The 16,091-nt window shown below is 54.4% G+C and overlaps 3 protein-coding genes across 15 annotated transcripts in view; 1 reads left to right on the top strand and 2 right to left on the bottom strand.

Annotated features, from left to right (window-relative positions):
- NUMA1 (nuclear mitotic apparatus protein 1) overlaps window positions 1–9,599 on the top strand; it is a 77,005-nt gene extending 67,406 nt beyond the window's left edge. For 8 of the 9 annotated variants that reach the window (XM_032258924.1, XM_032258928.1, XM_032258922.1 and 5 more), the window contains 12 exons: window positions 218–259; window positions 1,767–1,835; window positions 3,201–3,320; window positions 3,403–3,621; window positions 3,741–3,898; window positions 5,182–5,428; window positions 6,327–6,555; window positions 7,184–7,320; window positions 7,687–7,863; window positions 8,153–8,266; window positions 8,391–8,603; window positions 8,936–9,599. In XM_032258924.1, coding sequence (XP_032114815.1) covers window positions 218–259; window positions 1,767–1,835; window positions 3,201–3,320; window positions 3,403–3,621; window positions 3,741–3,898; window positions 5,182–5,428; window positions 6,327–6,555; window positions 7,184–7,320; window positions 7,687–7,863; window positions 8,153–8,266; window positions 8,391–8,603; window positions 8,936–8,947 — 1,737 coding nt within the window. In that variant the 3' untranslated portion in view covers window positions 8,948–9,599. The remainder of the gene's footprint in view (window positions 1–217; window positions 260–1,766; window positions 1,836–3,200; window positions 3,321–3,402; window positions 3,622–3,740; window positions 3,899–5,181; window positions 5,429–6,326; window positions 6,556–7,183; window positions 7,321–7,686; window positions 7,864–8,152; window positions 8,267–8,390; window positions 8,604–8,935) is intronic. The other variant, XM_032258930.1, reaches the window with a different exon arrangement.
- Window positions 5,148–14,082, bottom strand: IL18BP (interleukin 18 binding protein). Of its 4 annotated transcripts, XM_032258950.1 has the most exons (9): window positions 13,292–14,082; window positions 12,357–12,442; window positions 11,790–11,996; window positions 11,585–11,645; window positions 11,080–11,166; window positions 10,851–10,998; window positions 10,511–10,621; window positions 7,656–7,661; window positions 5,148–5,158 (listed from the first exon to the last, which is right to left on the bottom strand). In XM_032258950.1, exons 1-7 carry the CDS (start codon window positions 13,426–13,428, stop codon window positions 10,538–10,540), a joined length of 810 nt encoding a protein of 269 aa, XP_032114841.1. In that variant the 5' UTR covers window positions 13,429–14,082; the 3' UTR covers window positions 5,148–5,158; window positions 7,656–7,661; window positions 10,511–10,537. The 4 variants fall into 4 exon arrangements, with proteins under 4 accessions (XP_032114841.1, XP_032114840.1, XP_032114843.1 ...); XM_032258949.1 differs by lacking the exons at window positions 5,148–5,158; window positions 7,656–7,661 and having other exon boundaries at window positions 10,310–10,621; XM_032258952.1 differs by lacking the exons at window positions 5,148–5,158; window positions 7,656–7,661 and having other exon boundaries at window positions 10,310–10,621; window positions 12,688–13,434.
- A 345-nt stretch (window positions 14,083–14,427) lies between these two features.
- The window catches only part of RNF121 (ring finger protein 121), a 68,697-nt gene continuing 67,033 nt past the window's right edge, over window positions 14,428–16,091 (bottom strand). For both annotated transcript variants that reach the window (XM_032258939.1, XM_032258940.1), the window contains one exon: window positions 14,428–15,834. In XM_032258939.1, coding sequence (XP_032114830.1) covers window positions 15,714–15,834 — 121 coding nt within the window. In that variant the 3' untranslated portion in view covers window positions 14,428–15,713. The remainder of the gene's footprint in view (window positions 15,835–16,091) is intronic.

The raw sequence follows: 16,091 nt of genomic DNA, 5'->3' as shown, positions 1-16,091 counted from the left end.
GAGATGCCCACCAGCCCGTTCCGGAGGCACACTTGCACTGGGTGCCTCAGGAGCTGCCAGGGACTAGAATAAGCCAAACTGGCATTTTTAAACATACTGTCAATCTAGCTCCTTGGGGGAAGAGTATCAGGGCCTCAGTGAGGTCAGCCTGGCAGCAGGGCTGGTGCCTCTTTGGCCCCATCTCACTCTGTCTCCGTTGCTCCTCCCCCATGTACAGGTGGAGCAGCTAGAGATATTTCAGAGAGAGCAAACTAAGCAGGTAATGCCTGGGGTCCTCGCTAAATGCTGGCTGCTTAAACGGTGACCAGTCTCAGTGCATGAGCCCGGCTGCAGCTTGCCTCCACCAGCTCCTGCTGTGAACTGTTTGTGAAGGGGGCAGGGTCAAGCCATGGAATCCAGGCCCAGGCTGCCCAGGAGTGCGGTGTACTGGGTTCTCTCTCGGGCCTCATCCCACCCGTCCCAGGTCGGCCTCTCCACCCTTCTGCACCTTCTCTCATCTGGCTATCAGGGACAAGGGGTGGCACTGGCTTCATCCTTCCCACACCTGAACCAATGACGGACATAATCCTTGGGATTCCAAAACTTCCCAAGTCCTGTGACCAGTTAAGAATACTCAACTAAGAGGAACAGCAGAACTACCTGTGGGCCGTGTTTAACATGGTACCCTTTTGCCCAGAATATGGCTTTATGGAAGCCTTGAAGGTGATAAGCAAGGCAGCCCCGACACGTTAGGGAGGATTATAGGCTCAGGACACTTGCCCATCACTTTCTGGGGCTCTAACCCCGAGCATAGAGATGTCTGGAACAGGAAGGCCGAGGGTGAAGGAGCAGGAGGGGCCTACACCAGATGGGGGTGGGGAAGTGGGAGTCACATGGTCTGGCTTTCTCTTTCTCATGGGCATCTTTGTGTTGCCTGAGACATCGAGGCTATAGAGCTGGTGTTAGTGAGAGCACTCTTTCTCCATCACTCTCCTACCCAGCCATCCCAGGACTGCTGAAAAATTGGGCCCTCCTCTTTCTCTAAGGAGCTTGAGATAATGGGGGACAATCAAAGTAAACAGCAAACAGTTAGCAATGGAGCCCTTGCCTCTCCCCTGTGCTGCCCAGTCATGCTTGAACTCCCAGAATGCTTAGAGCAGCCAGGGGTGCGTGGGGCTATGTTCTCTTCCCCTACCTCCCTGTGCTCTTCCTCTGTGGGAGTGGGCTTTGGAGTATGTGTGCTGCCCCTGCTCTTGTCTTCCAGCAATCTGTTCCCCCAATGCTAACCACAGCAGCCACGCTGCTAAGCACCAGCCCTAACGGCCTGTGGATATTGGAAAGAGGTCTGAGCATCTGTGGGCTTTGGCTTTGGCAGTTTCTGGGAGGGAGGTATGGGAATTGATTATGTCTGCTAGAATTACAGACTAGGATCTGGGAAGGTTGCCACTGTGGAGTGGTGGCAGCAGCAGGGTGGTGGTGGTGGTGGTGGTGTCAGCTTCCCAGTCAATTCTCCTGATTCTGGGGGTGACACAGGTCTGGCAGGCTTCTGTCTCTGCAGGCTAAGGGTAGAGACGAGTATGGACAGGTGGCCCTGGCAACATCTATGTTAGGTCGCCTCATTCAGGTCCTGCCAATGAGCCTGGGCAGCAGGCTATTCCCTAATAGGGGCCAGAAAAAGGGCCTGAGTTTCTTCTAGAACACTAGGGATCCTGGTCTGGGAAACCCCATGATGTGTCTGAATATCCAGGGGAAGTCCTGAGTCTACTGTCCTCCTCTTCCCTCCCCAGGTGGAAGAACTGAGTAAGAAACTGGCTGACTCTGACCAAGCCAGCAAGGTGCAGCAGCAGAAGCTGAAGGTGGGACAGCTGGGGGATGGGTCTGGCCTCTGGACAGGGGAGGGAACTCTTCTCTAAGCCCTTGGGCTGTGGTGGGTGTCGGGGCAGAGGAGGGGCACCCTTCGTTCCAGGCAGCCCTCCCAGGAGGCCTATGGCTCGGAAGCTCATGTGTGTGTCTTCTGGAAGCTCTCAAGAGACAACCAGGGTGGTTCCCATCTCTCGACTGTCCCTGTCCACTATAGCAGCTACTAGTCGTGTGTGGTTAAATTTATTAAATCCAGTTCTTCAGACACACTAGCTACATTGCCGCTGCTTAGTAGCTACATGTGGTTAGTGGCTGCTGCATTGGACAGCAGATACAGAACATTCCACTACTGCATGAAGTTCTGTTGGACAATGTAAGTGTAGATAGTCTGCGCTGAAGGAACGAGAGTCACCAATGTTGAATATTACGATGCAGTTTAATAACATTCTTAATGCTTTCAACTGTGTCACCTTCTTTGGTTTAATACTTGTTTTTTGCAGTTCTAGGCTTCACAGCCTTTAGTCAGGGGCAAAGGAACTGGGCACCAGTGGCATTGGGACTCACTAAAGCCCTGGTGGGTCCTAGGAGTTGGTGGGAGCTCAAAGGTTAATTTCTGCTCACCGTCCATACCATGGTGCCACACCACGTCTGACTGCGATAAACACGTTTATTCTGCTCCTTGTGGGGCCTGTCCTGTGCTGTGAGAGGCAAAGGTGGGATGCTTCTATACAGTATTGACAGCAAAGCACTTGCCTGCCTTGCAGATGGACAGAGAATCAGGCCCTCCTCTTAAGGAGTTATGGTCTGGACTGAAGGCAGTGTGGGAATCATAAATAAGCCTCCAACGGCTTTTTTTTTTTAAACTTACTCTGCCGTTGGTCATTTTTACTCTGGTCAATTTGCTTCAATCTCTGAACTCAGTTTCCTCCTTTGAAAAGGGGATAAAGTGAGTTCTCAGAGTGGCTTTGAGGAGAAACAAGTTCCTGTCCTCAGAGAGCTCACATGCCAAGTGCCTCACTCCAGGGTCTGCACATGGGTGTTCCCCAAGGATCAGTTCTTGTCGTCCTAGGGGAGACTGTGTGCGCATGCGAAGAGCATGACACACTTTGTGTCTGGTCTCAAAGAAGGCAAAGATAGGGCAGGAGCTGGTCAGGGAAAGGCTGCCATGGATGTGGATTGAAGGGCATGTGGGCTTCAGGTTCAGTAGCCTACAGTTGGGCAGAGTATATTTGGGGTGGGGTAGTTTTGTCCATTTCCTAAGAAAGTGCAGAAGTCTAAAGCACCTGTGGAGCCCAGCGGCTGGTGCAGATGAGTAGACTTGGGTGACCAGACCAGCTTTCCTGAGTGGCCTTTCTTCTCAGGCTGCCCAGGCTCAGGGAGGCGAGAGCCAGCAGGAGGCCCAGCGCCTCCAGGCCCAGCTGAATGAACTACAAGCCCAGCTGAGCCAGAAGGAGCAGGCAGCTGAGCACTATAAGCTGCAGGTGAGGAGCCCAGCCTGGGCCCATGCCACCTTCCTCCTGCCCTCCAGCCTCTGCCCCACCCACCCACACTATCTGCCCACAGATGGAGAAAGCCAAGACCCATTATGATGCCAAGAAGCAGCAGAACCAAGAGCTGCAGGAGCAGCTGCGGAGCCTGGAGCAGCTGCAGAAGGAAAACAAAGAGCTGCGAGCTGAAGCCGAACGGCTGGGCCATGAGCTACAGCAGGCTGGGCTGAAGACCAAGGAGGCTGAACAGACCTGCCGCCACCTTACTGCCCAGGTGCGCAGCCTGGAGGCACAGGTAAGAATCTCGCTGGCACTCGCCTCACCTCTGTCCCCTTGGACCTCTGTGCCCTCTTCTCCTAGGCCACTGCTGCCTTAGGCTTTTCTTCACTCTCTCCCTGGCCCAATCCTTCTCAGGTTGCCCACGCAGACCAGCAGCTTCGAGACCTGGGCAAATTCCAGGTGGCAACTGATGCTTTAAAGAGTCGTGAACCCCAGGCCAAGCCCCAGCTGGACTTGAGTATTGACAGCCTGGATCTGAGCTGTGAGGAGGGGACCCCACTCAGTATCACCAGGTCAGGAGGCACCCTTCGTCCCTATGTCTGTTGTTTTATAGCGTGCCTATCATTGACCAGGCTGTATCCTAGTGAGATAAATAAGATACGATCTAAATTTATTCTTAGAGAAGAAGAAAAACAGGTATTATGCCAGATGTCTATTTAGGGCACAGCTGGAATAAAAAGAAGGTGGTCAAGAAAGGCTTCATGGAAGCTGTGGTCACTACTGCTGAGTCTTGAAAGCATCAGAGCTGTGTGCGCCAGTTGACAGAGGAGAGCAGTGTGAGCAGAGGCTGTGAAAGAGCCTGACCAGGCTGAGGTGCGAGGCCAGGAAGGCCCAGGATCCTAGAGGGCTATCTGCACTTTCCCATTGGAGACTGGCTACTAGACTTGATCCCAAAGGCATTGAGAAAATCTTGGTGGCCGTAATTGAAAGGTTTAAGGGGAGGAAAAAAGGAACCTTGGAAGAATTTGAAACTGAAGAGTTCATAGTTAATTTGCATCTTAAAAAGATTATTCTAATAGCTAGTATAGAAGACTGGAAAAACATACTGTTTTTAATTAAACACTTACATTGTACTTACTTTGTGCTAGACATAAAGCACTCATAACAATTATACCTAATTTATCCCCCAACAACCCTCTGAGGTAGGTTTATTATCTTCTTTAACAGATGAATCTGGGGCATAGAGGGCCAGTCACTTGCCCAAGGTCCACCAGTGGTGAGCCGGGGTTTGACCCTGGGCAGCCTGGCCTGAGTCCTTGCTTGTCACCACTCTCCTGCCTCTCTCAGTGCCATGATGAGTCTAGGTGAGAGAAGATGAGGCAGACCAGGGAAAGGACATGAGCATGGAGGGGGTGTGGTTAGGAGAGCTGTTCAGGAAGCTTGGTAATTGGGCTTGCCAAGTGGGACAACATGGATGATACCCATTTTCATGGCTTGGGGGCCTGGGTGGAGGGTGCTCCTACTCATCTCCTACTGAAATGGGAGATGCAGGAGGAAGAAGACAAGTAGGCTTAGATTGGGACATGTTTGCTGTGGAGCAGCCATGGGCGTCTGGTAGGAACATCTGGGTCTGGGTGTTGCCACTATGAGGAGGTATTAGGAAAAGCCAGGGGAGTGGACGGAAAGAAGAGTCCAGGTCAATGGTTTTCCTTGGTACCTCTGAAAAATCAGAGAGATGGGCTGCTTGACCTCATCTGCTTGTAGTAAGTATGGGAAATGGTCACTTTGGAGCAAAGGGCTGGACAAAATGACTTTAGCCCAAAGGACTGTTCCTTATCAGGATTCCTTTCCATAGCAAGCTGCCTCGTACCCAGCCAGACGGCACCAGCGTCCCTGGAGAACCAGCCTCACCCATCTCCCAGCGCCTGCCGCCCAAGGTAGAATCCCTGGAGAGTCTCTACTTCACACCCATCCCTGCGCGGAGTCAGGCGCCCCTGGAGAGCAGCCTGGACTCCCTAGGAGACGTCTTCCTGGACTCCGGTCGTAAGACCCGCTCTGCTCGTCGGCGCACCACACAGATCATCAACATCACCATGACCAAGGTCAGGCTGCCAGAATGGGGGATGGGGGCTGCGGGTGGCAATTCCCACTTCCTCTCAAGGGTGTCTGCATCAGACGTTCAGTCAGGAGCAGGCAGGGATAAGCAGTCAGTTCATGGGGTCTTAAAAAGGGCAGTGACTTGGTTAGGGCCTCTTCTGAAGAAAAGGTCAGGGCTGGGATTAGATTCCTACCTCGACTCTACATGCATTCTCTTCATGCATAGCACTGTGCAGGGTGAAGGGAGAGAACATGGCAAAGCTGCAGCCCGTCCTGTGCCTCCCAGAACGCCCCATGCAGCTGAGAGGCATTGTCGCTGCACAGTGGACTGCCTGCCAGGCTGCAGGCTCTTGCCTTTGTTTCACATCTTGAAGAGGTGGTTTGGGAGGAGGGGCAAGAGGCCTCTGGTACAACAGGGAGGACCTGTGTGTGCAGGGTGTCCCCTGCTACCAGGAAGCTGGGGAAGTTCTAGAAGATGGTCTGTGCCCTGGAAGCTTGGACTGAGGGACGGCAGAGGCTGTGGGATGAGCCTGACTAGTCAGGAGACATGGGGCCCAGCCCCAGCTCTGATACTTCCTAGCAGTGTGATTGTGGCTAGTCACTTCATTTCTCTTTGCACTTCCCCTCTAAAATGGGCTGATAAACACTCTGCATTCCCTCCCTTAAAGCACTGTGAATAGACTTGATGAAAAAAATGCATAGAAAAGAGTCTTGACAACATCAGCTCCACCCTGTGAGGGCTTCTGTCAGTAAGGTCCATTTCTTGCAGACAGACACGTTAAGGTCCTTTGCAAAGCAGTTGGGAGGATGTGCCATGGAGTCTGGGTGCTTTGGGAGGGAACAGGAAGCTTCTTTACAGTGCCAGAGTCCACCCCACTGCAACAGGTTCATTCTCTTTTCCAGAAGCTAGATGTGGAAGAGCTTGAGAGCGCTAACTCATCCTTCTGTAGCACACGGTCTGCTCCTGCATCCCAGGCTGGCCTGCGAGCCACCTCCTCTACTCAGTCTCTAGCCCGCCTGGGTTCTCCCGATTATGGCAACTCAGCCCTGCTTAGCCTGCCTGGCTACCGCCCCACCACTCGCAGTTCTGCTCGTCGCTCCCAAGCTGGGGTGTCCAGTGGGGGCCCTCCAGGTGAGGGGACTACAGGGACTTACTATACCCAAAAATTAGACTGGAAGGTAGATCGTGGCACAGGGAAAAGAGGCAAATTTTTTAAAAATCCAAGGCTGGCCTCCTTGCTACTGCCCAGTAGCCCCTCCTTCCTGCAGCCTCAAGGGCCTTCCTTACCTGTCCATTTCAGGGCTGGCTGTGTTGGGCACTCTTAGCCAGAGTGAACCAGGGATGCTCACTAAGGGCCTGGGATTCCCAGCACAATCTTGGGGAGTCCTCTGTGCCCTTCTCAGGTGGTGATGGGCTGCTAGAAAGGTCAGGCTGGCTGGACTCTTCCTGGAGGCTCTTGCCCTTTGGGTACCAGAGAGCCCTTGGGAATAAATTCCTTATTTTGTTCCTCCGGGTGTTGGGTGCTAAGCCTTGGTGTGTGAATAAGATGTAGTAGCAGCCTCTGCGTGTGACCTCTTCTGCCCTCTCCAGGGAGAAGGTGGTGAGCAAACCCCTAGCATAGAAATAGTCTGTGTACCTTACTCCTGCACCTGCGGCACTGAATCAGACTCTGGCTTAAAATTTATGGGGTAGGTGGCAGCAAAGGCTGGCAACATGCCAGGGTGAGCAGGCGACCTGCCAACTTCCCTGCCCTCCACAGGAAGAAACAGCTTCTACATGGGCACTTGCCAGGATGAGCCTGAGCAGCTGGACGACTGGAACCGGATTGCAGAGCTGCAGCAGCGCAACCGAGTGTGCCCACCACACTTGAAGACCTCCTATCCCCTGGAGGCCAGGGTGAGCCCTAGGGTCACTGTGCAGGGCCTCCCATCCCTGCCCTCCCTTGAAATCCCACCTGCTGATCTAGCCTGAGCACTAGCCCGAGGAGGGGGGAGGATGACCTCATGCTTGCAGGGAGGGCATTCGGGAGTGAAGTCCCTGGGGGTGGGCAAGAGCTCAGAGAGGAATCTGATTAGGACTGCACTGCTTGTAGCCATTCGCTCAGGGCGTATGTAGAAAGTAGAACAAGAAGGGAGACCTCGTGAGGTAGGAAGGGTCCACCTACTCTAAGTGTCAGGTGAGTGCAGAGTTCTGGGACAGCCCCAGGTCCTGCTCCATATCTATACAGCTACAGTCCACTGACCACCTCTTCCACTAATGCAGCCTTCCCTGAGCCTGGCCACCATCTCAGATGAGGAGATGAAAACTGGAGACCCCCAGGAGACCCTGCGCCGAGCCAGCATGCAGCCAATCCAGATAGCAGAGAGCACTGGCATTACCACCCGACAGCAGCGCAAACGGGTCTCCCTAGAGCCCCACCAGGGCCCTGGCACTCCTGAGGTAGGCGCAGTGGCTCCTGGGTGTTGCTCCAGCACTGTGCCCAGGTCAGGTCCAGCTCACCATGGACCAAAGGGAGCCTTTCCTGTCCACACCCCACCCCCCGCTCTCCAAGGGCCTAGGGCATGGATGGGAACTGCTGGGAAGGGAAGCCCTCTGGCTCAGAATTGGGGAGGGCAGCAGGTTGCACAAGTTGACTTACAAGGTCCACTCAGCTCTGAGAGAACAAGACGCCTGGCTTCAGATGTGACTCCTCTTGCTAGTGTCTGCCTAACTGTCCTCTTCCTCATAGTCTAAGAAGGCCACCAGCTGTTTCCCACGCCCCATGACTCCCCGGGACAGACATGAAGGGCGCAAACAGAGCACTACTGAGGCCCAGAAGAAAGTGGCTCCAGCTTCTAAACAGGTGAGGCCAGGGCTGGGAGGAATGAAGCGATGCCCTGGTGGGACCTTGCTGGCAGAGCATGGCGCAGCGGGCTGGCCTGGGAAGGCAGCATTAGCTCTCCTAGTCTGACAGCCCTTCCTTGCAGGCTGACCGGCGCCAGTCAATGGCCTTCAGCATCCTCAACACACCCAAGAAGCTAGGGAACAGCCTTCTGCGGCGGGGGACCTCAAAGAAGGCCCTGTCCAAAGCTTCCCCCAACACTCGCAGTGGAACCCGCCGCTCTCCGCGCATTGCTACCACCACAGCCAGCGCTGCCACTGCTGCTGCCATTGCTGCCACCCCTCGAGCCAAGGGCAAGGTAGAGGCACTGGCAGGATGGGGGAGGGAGGCCCAATGAGAGCGTGGTCACCCCCAGACCGCTCCAAGGAGCAGCATCCAAGACAGGGCCACGCCAGGTGGCTGGAGGGTGGTGAGGTAAAAGGTGTCCCTGTCCTGGTAGCTACTGATTATTAAGAAGAGAAGACAAATGGCCCCATTCTCATGGAGAGCACCCAGAGCTGCTCAGGCATAGCCAGCAACTGATAACCCGGGGGGTCACAAAGGATGGGAGCAGGAAGAGGTCTTCCAAGCCAGTGGGTGCAGGCTGGCATCCCAAGTTCTTATCTGGCCATGTGTCTGTGTCTCTTTCAGGCAAAGCACTAAAGGGCTAGTACCAGAGAGTGGCCCCACCTGTGTCCCCGATGTTGACCTCACCTGGTCTTCCTTCTACTGTCCCTCTCAGTGCCTTCTCTCAGCTCCCAGGCCAACAGTAGCCAAACCCCTAGAGACAGTAATGTCTGCCCGCACCCTGGCCTGGTCCCTGGACCTTCACTGGCACCTTCTCAGAGCTGGACCAGGAAGCCTGGAGCATGGACAGTGTGGGTGCTCTCCCTACCTTGCCTCGTTTTTTCTTAGAGCAGTCACTTCTCCATCACAACCAGATTTGAGGCTGATGGCTTGGTCCTTGGGCCTAGCCAGTCTTCCTCTCAGCCTCTGGATCTAGAAGGGACCAGAGGAGGAGTAGGCCCTGGTTCCTGCTCTCCCGGTGGCTGGGCCTAGCAGGAGCTCTCACTCTTGAAGTCCAGGACCGGGTCTGACTTGGTGGGAACACCTGCAAGAGGATGCCCTTTTCCAGCACGGATGGGCCCTGTGGCTCAGGAGTGGGGTGGATAGCCTTCAGCGGCAGCTCACACCCTGCCTTCCCCAGACTTGCACTGGGGTGGGATTATGGAGTGATGGGAAGGTTTTTAAGGGCCAGGGATGGATCTTTTCTAAATGTTATTACTTGTAAATAAAGTCTATTTTTCTCCCTTGAGTACTGAGTTGCCTTGATCTAAGTGGGAAAGGGTAGGGGGGAAATCCAGGTTCTTTGGAGCCTACCTTGTCCCCGCTGAGTCTTCCAGACCACCTCCTTCCTCTCATCCCTTTTCCTGGGGCCACATCTTTCTTTCCAGGCTTCCCACTCTCCATTACTGGCCTCTGCTCCTGGGGAGCATTATGGGCTGTTCTCTCTCTTCTTTTTCAAGGGCCTGTGTTCCCCTGAAGGTGGTTTTGTCTTTCACTTCTGTGTGGCAGTCCCTCTCTTCCCATACTCCCTCCTGGGACAGGCAAAGTTCCTGGGAGTGAAACTGAAGCCTAAATGAACAGATGTCAGAATGCCTCCATTGAATAATCCTTTATGAGGACCCATGTGGGGATAACAGAGATACAGTGTGGATCTGAAGCAGCCGCTGTCCCCATCCCTTCCCTGGAACAGTCCATTAGAGTGAAGGGGGGAAGATAACCAAATACGGCATGAAGACTGAAGTCTGCAGAATAGCCAGAGCTGAAAGCGGGTGACTTCACTGAAGAGGCGGTGTTTCACCCAGGCTTGAGAGTTCCCCTGTTGGAGTGGTGAGGAAGGTGGGACCAAATGAGCAGAGGCATGGGAGTGGGAGCTGTCTGGGAAAAGCCTCCGGAAAGTCCCATGGGAAATGTAGGCAGGGCCCTGGCGTGCAAGGCTAAGGCATCGACAGTCTTGGTTTCAGTGGTTTCTGAGCAGTAAAGCAGTGTGAGGAGCAGGACATTAGGAAGGGTGGAGAGAATGGCAAGAGGAGGAGCATTATAGGGAAGTTGTGATTTCCTAAGTAGATGGGAATGGAGTTTGAATTTGGTGAGAGAAAGAAACCAAAGCACAGGAGAAGAGGGTGTGCTGCTTGCCCGTACAGCCTGCAGGCAGTCAAGGACTGTAGGTAGGTAGGACCCAGGCTCTGGTCAAGGTCGTGCTGCTGCTGGCCCTGTGCTGTGGCTGGAGGGCAGGGCTTCTTGGGTGGGGGACAAGGTTGTCCTCAGCCCAGCCTAGGGAAATGAAGGCAAACGAGGATCAGGCCAAGGAAAGGAGGGACGCGTCTCATCACTTTGCCCCAGGCCACACCTCCCCTGCCTAAGTTCCTTTTTGTCTCCTCAGGCTGACCTTGAGGAATGCTGGACGTTAGTTTAGAGGCTGCCCTGGCAGAGCCCACCCTTTCCTCCCCGCATATGGAAACAGCTCCTCCTGTTCCTGGAGGCCTCTCCTCAAGCTCCTCACCCAGAGCTGGGCCAGAACGATGTGACGCTGGACAACCTGTTCGGGGTCCACGAGCACACAGGAGAAGTTGGTGACGTGCAGGGCAGGGGTCAGCTGCTCCAGCACCAAGGTCCTGCTCAGCTGTGTACCTGTGCTCCCACGTTCCCAACTGGAGCAGAAAGGAAGGAAAGGTCATGCGGGCCACAGAAGGAGGCCTCCTTCCCACCCACCTGGCTGCTGCAACCCTCACCTGGTGCTGCCCTCCCACAGGCCTGGAAGGTGCTCAATGAAGGAACCATTGCCCAGCCAGTAGAGGATGCTGAAGTGGGGGAAGCGGCTGCAGGCAGTACAGGACAAGGTCAGCGTTCCATCTAGGGACACAAGCAGCAGTTAGCCCTCCCGAAGAGCAGGCCCTTTCCCTGGCCTGCTCTGCTGTGCCCTCCCTGCCAGCTCCCCCTAGGTGGGAAGGTCTGTTAAAGGGGAAGTGCAGTTGTCTCCGAGAGGCCCTAGCCCTAAACATGGGGAATATGGGGAAGGGTCTTTGGTTCATGTGATGACTCCTCTTCTGAGTCTGTCTCCTCAGGATGACCTTTTCTAGTACCCAGTCTCTGACTTGGGAGCCCAGGTGACCGAGGCAGTGCTGGGTGGCTACTGCTCCTATGAGATGGCTAGAGGCCAGTGGGCTCTGGGTGGAGGGGCTGGCCTTGGAGTCCACTGCAATCAAGGCTGTGAGAGGTCCTGTGACCATTACTTACATCTGAGTTCTCTGTCCTATTTGATAGGGAGCATCTTGGGAGCTGCGCCAAGCCCATGACACTGGGTTGTGGAGGGAGAATGTGAGGGTTCAGCCCAGCTGGCCCAGTTGGTGGTACATGGCAGAAGGGGGCTGGCGCTCAGGAGTCAACTCAACCCTGGGAACCTCTGTGCCCACAGCCTACCCCCGACCACTGTGCTCCTTACTCAGTGGCAGTTCCACCTCTGGCCAGGTCACCTCCAATGCTGGACACTGCTTTGGTGCTGGGAACACTGGGGGCTGGAAGGAGCAGGGGTCCTTTGTGCTTCTAGCTGAGGCAGTGGCAGTTGTGGTGGTCTGTGAGACAGGTGTGGCTCTGTCCAGGAGAGTGATGATGTGGGCACACAGGAGCAGGACCCACAAAGGACTGGGGACTGAGGAAAGGACAGTCACAGGTCAGTGGCTGGGTTGCCTGGGAGCGCTCAGCATCATGGCTTCTATCTGGACTGGAGACAGAGTGGGCTGCCCAGGTAAGGATGTACCTTCAGCCCAAAGATGTCTGGGCTCTAGCCAGGGAATCAGAGCAAAAGAGGGGCCCCTCAGCACCCACCCCTTTATTGAATACAGAGAAGCTTTGTAATAGAGCCAGAGCCACAGCATCTGTCCAGGTTCTTAAAGCAATAGCACCAGGTGGGTTGGTGTTTTCCTTGGGGTGAAGGCTCCAGGTTAGCCTATCACTCCATTCTGTTCATAGGCCTCACCCTACCCTGCCCATGGGCAGCCCCAAGGCCTACCTGGTATCCACTTCTGTCTCATGGTCATGATGCATGCGTCAGGAGCTGGTAAGCTTGGCTCTCTGTCTGTGACAACGTCCTCTTCTCTGGTGAAAGGTGGGGGAGGAGAATCGTAAACCACTGCCACGTTTTCTCAGTAGCTGGCTTTTCCTCCCGTAGCATAGCCTGGAGCTCTTTCAGCACTTAGAAACAGAGCTGGGGGGTCATCCAGTGACAATCCCCCCTCCACCCCAGCTCTCATGACCAAAAATGGTAAGATGCTTACCTAATCCAATCTTACCCCTTCATCAGGGAGGGCAAAATGAGACCCAAAGAGAGAACAGGGAGTCACCCAGTCACCCTCTCCAGCCACATAGCTGCTTCTGGGAAGGGCAGGATCCTAAGCAATCCTTCTGGGAAAGTACTGCCCCCATCCTCTATTTCACTTTCACTTTTTAAACAGAATTCCTTAAAAGTGAGTGTTTTCAGAAACCTTCAGCTCCTGGGACCCCTACCTCTCCAGATGATACCAGACTGGGACCTCTAATCTACCTCCACACCACCCCAGGGTCACCTAGGGCGTGAACTAGATTGAGAGTCTCTCACGGATCAATTCTGTCCCAGCCAAGGGTCAGGACTTTGGTGTCCACCTCCCCTCTTCAGACCCAGGTCTTTATTTCCATGTGAACAGGCTTCCTCCTCCACCTTCACACTGATATTCAATGGGACAATTTTCCTGGGCACTGGGGACCCCAAGTTGGATCATTTTCACCATTTCAGGCTCAAAGCCATACCAGCCGCTCAACATCCTGGCCTTTCCCAGGCTCCCCACTCTCCCAGCCACCAGCCCCAAGGTAGGCTGCATCTCCCAGTACCCCACCCATGGGTCTCTCATCCTAGCCCCTCTGGCCGGGGCTATAGGTCTAGGTTCACTAGTATTCCCAGACTCCTCCTACCTGGATCCCAAGAGGTCCTGAAGAGCCTGCCTTTCCAGAAGCTCCCCTCCGTGAGCTCCAAGACTCAAGCTGGCTGTGTCTAGCTGCGTGTGAACCCACCACAGGAAACACACTGAGAGCACTTTCCCTTTGTCCATAGAACTCACACAGCCAACCCAGGAACTGACACACAGGCTCGAGAGCTGACCCCCAGCAGGAGGTAGACAGGAGCTGTGTGTCTCAGGTTTGTGACTCCTGTAATCAAGAGGGTATGAGGGCTGATGACAGAGCCAGTGAGGCCCCCAGATGGAACTGCATCAGGAACACAGTTGTGATCTCCTATGTCTAAATTAGGAATATGGCTTTTCCACAAGAAAACAATAGGAGACTACAAGTCACATCTTGTAGGTGTGAATTTCAAGTTTTTCCTCCTTTCAATTCCTCCCTCTACCTCCTGCCCCAAGGGCTTCTAATACTATGATGTAAGGGAAATTCCTCCCAGGAACACCAGCATCTCCAGGAGTTAGGTCAGGAGGCAAGGCTGCCTGGGGTTTCTGAAAGATACAGTCCAGTGGGGGATGGTAGGGACAGATGACAGAACTCTGCCTTAGTGTAACCATGACCAGAGTTGGGCAAAGGGGAGGTCATGGGATTCAGGACTGTTATGAGTGAAAAGAGAGCTCTGGACAGCCTGGTCTCAGCTTCTCACCTGCGCCTGACATGGGGGTGGGAGAAAAAAGTAAAAGGAAGTGATCCCTGTTCCTTTGACCAGCCACATTCCCCTCTCTGAGAGGAACAGCCCCAGAGGAGGCATAAGCAGCAGGGCATCATGGGAAGCCACAGCAGGGGAAGAAAAGCCGAGGCTGAGTATGGCCCTGAGGAAGGCAGGTGGTGGCAGGACACTGGCCTCAGGCAGTGAGAACATAGAGCAACCTCAGTCTGAAAGCAGGCCCAGTGATGCCCCAGGCCCTCTTAGGCCACAGGACAAGAGCCCGGCATTCTACCACTCCCACGGATGTCAGCAGGGGAACTGCAGGGAACAGCAGAAAGGCAGGGCCAACCACCCCCAGACCCTCAGGTCTCAGACGGGGGTTAGCAAAGGCAAGACGCGCCTGGAGACCCCAGAGAGAGGTGGGAAGAAGAAAGCAAGATAAATGTTCAGCTTTCCGACCCAGCTCACGGAGCTTTATTCAGACGGGAGTGACAACATCCTGCTGGTTCTTGCTGCCCTTGAAGGGGCAGGCGCTACTGGGTCTATTCCCTAGAAACCCAATGCTGAAGGCCCATGTTTGACCTCCCACCTTATTCAAGTCGCCAAGGACCAGGGCTGGGGCCTTCCTAGAAGCCCCTTCTCAAAACCTGTACTCACCTAGGCCTTATTCCTCTACCCACCCACCCACCACTCCTGTTGTCAGACCCAAGGAGGACCCATGAATGACAAAAATCATGTAGGGATATTCCCTGGCCTGAGAATCCCCTGCCAGCTTCCAGGGCATATCATCTGACACAGGGAGAAGTTGACATGTCATATTCTCTGACTCATGAGCACGCACACGCAAGCACACGCACATACATATGCACTCTTAGGCTTTCAGGAAGTGTGGCAGAGTGACTTTTGGCACGTGTCACCACTCCACTGAAGGATCCACTGAAGAATGCGTTTGCATAAGGGGCTGTCAGTCACAGCTGCCAACAACTGCCCCATGACCCAACTATATGATCTCTATTCTTGGCTCACCACAGCCCTGCACACAGGCAAGTATCCACAGTGCTGATTCTTCCAGTTGTCTCAAAACAAGTCTTCAATGAATTGAGGCCCCAAGGCTTCCCTCGTTGGACAAGTCACTGATAAGGTTCCACTTGCCTCAACTAGCCTATAGCCCCCCAACAGAGGGAGACAGAGTCAGACACAACACCTGTCCTGTGTCCCAGACAGTAGGCAGGGGAGGGAAGACACCTGGGGCCTCAGTACTCACCTGTAGCAGTAGCCTGAGTACATTAGCTCTTTACTAAGTGCACCAGGCTTGAGCCCACACAAAGAAGGGAGTGGGTGGGCTGAGGCCTTCAGCTACCTGGGAGCCCAGCAGTGTTCTCAGCCAGAGATGAAAAGGCTCCTTTAAACCAAAAATATGGCTCTGCCCCCACCCCGCTTGGACGGGGAGGGTGAAGCCTGGAGGGGGCAATTCCTATGCTCCACAATAAAAAAGGGTTTTTTAAATATATTCATCAAAATAGTTTTCTTTTAAAAAGCCCCGCACTGCTGACAGCCCCACTGGCTGGCTCTCCATCATATCCCTCCCCAGTCCGACATAGCCGGAGGGGTCCTGAGTGGCCCAAGCACCCCTTTGAGTCTTTCCCACCCAGGAGTTCTTTGTGGGCAGGGAGGAGAGTGCCCTGAGGTCCACGGCGTGTGGGGTGGGTTCTCCAGTGATGCTCTTCATCACTATTCCAAGCCCAGAATGTAGTTGATGCCTTGGACTAGGCCAATGATGACAGGCTGCCAGGCTACCAAGTATCGAAGCCAGTCTAGCAGTTGCCCATACATGACGTGAGGCCTCTCCCAGCTGTCAGTGTGTTAAAGAGACTCTGTGCAAGAGCTGCCAGGGGTGAGCTAGCATGGGTGTGGGGGGCTTCCTGGGTCTGCCCCACTTTCCAGCTCCTCCACAGCCTAGAGGAATGGAGACTGCTTTCTGGAGGGGCCCACCCAGCCTTACTTCCTACTCAGCCAGCACTCCCAACTTTGCCCTCCCCCTCCTCTTCCTCCTCACAGCCTATCCGTTGGAGTAAAAAGCTGAACACAGAGAATGCAGGACACAGGACA

This window comes from Sapajus apella, unplaced genomic scaffold (assembly GCF_009761245.1).
Source record: "Sapajus apella isolate SASKATOON/1434 unplaced genomic scaffold, GSC_monkey_1.0 scaffold106, whole genome shotgun sequence".
Classification (NCBI taxonomy): domain Eukaryota; kingdom Metazoa; phylum Chordata; class Mammalia; order Primates; family Cebidae; genus Sapajus; species Sapajus apella.
Note: the sequence above shows the minus strand (reverse complement) of the source record. Positions and strands in the feature narration are given on the sequence as shown.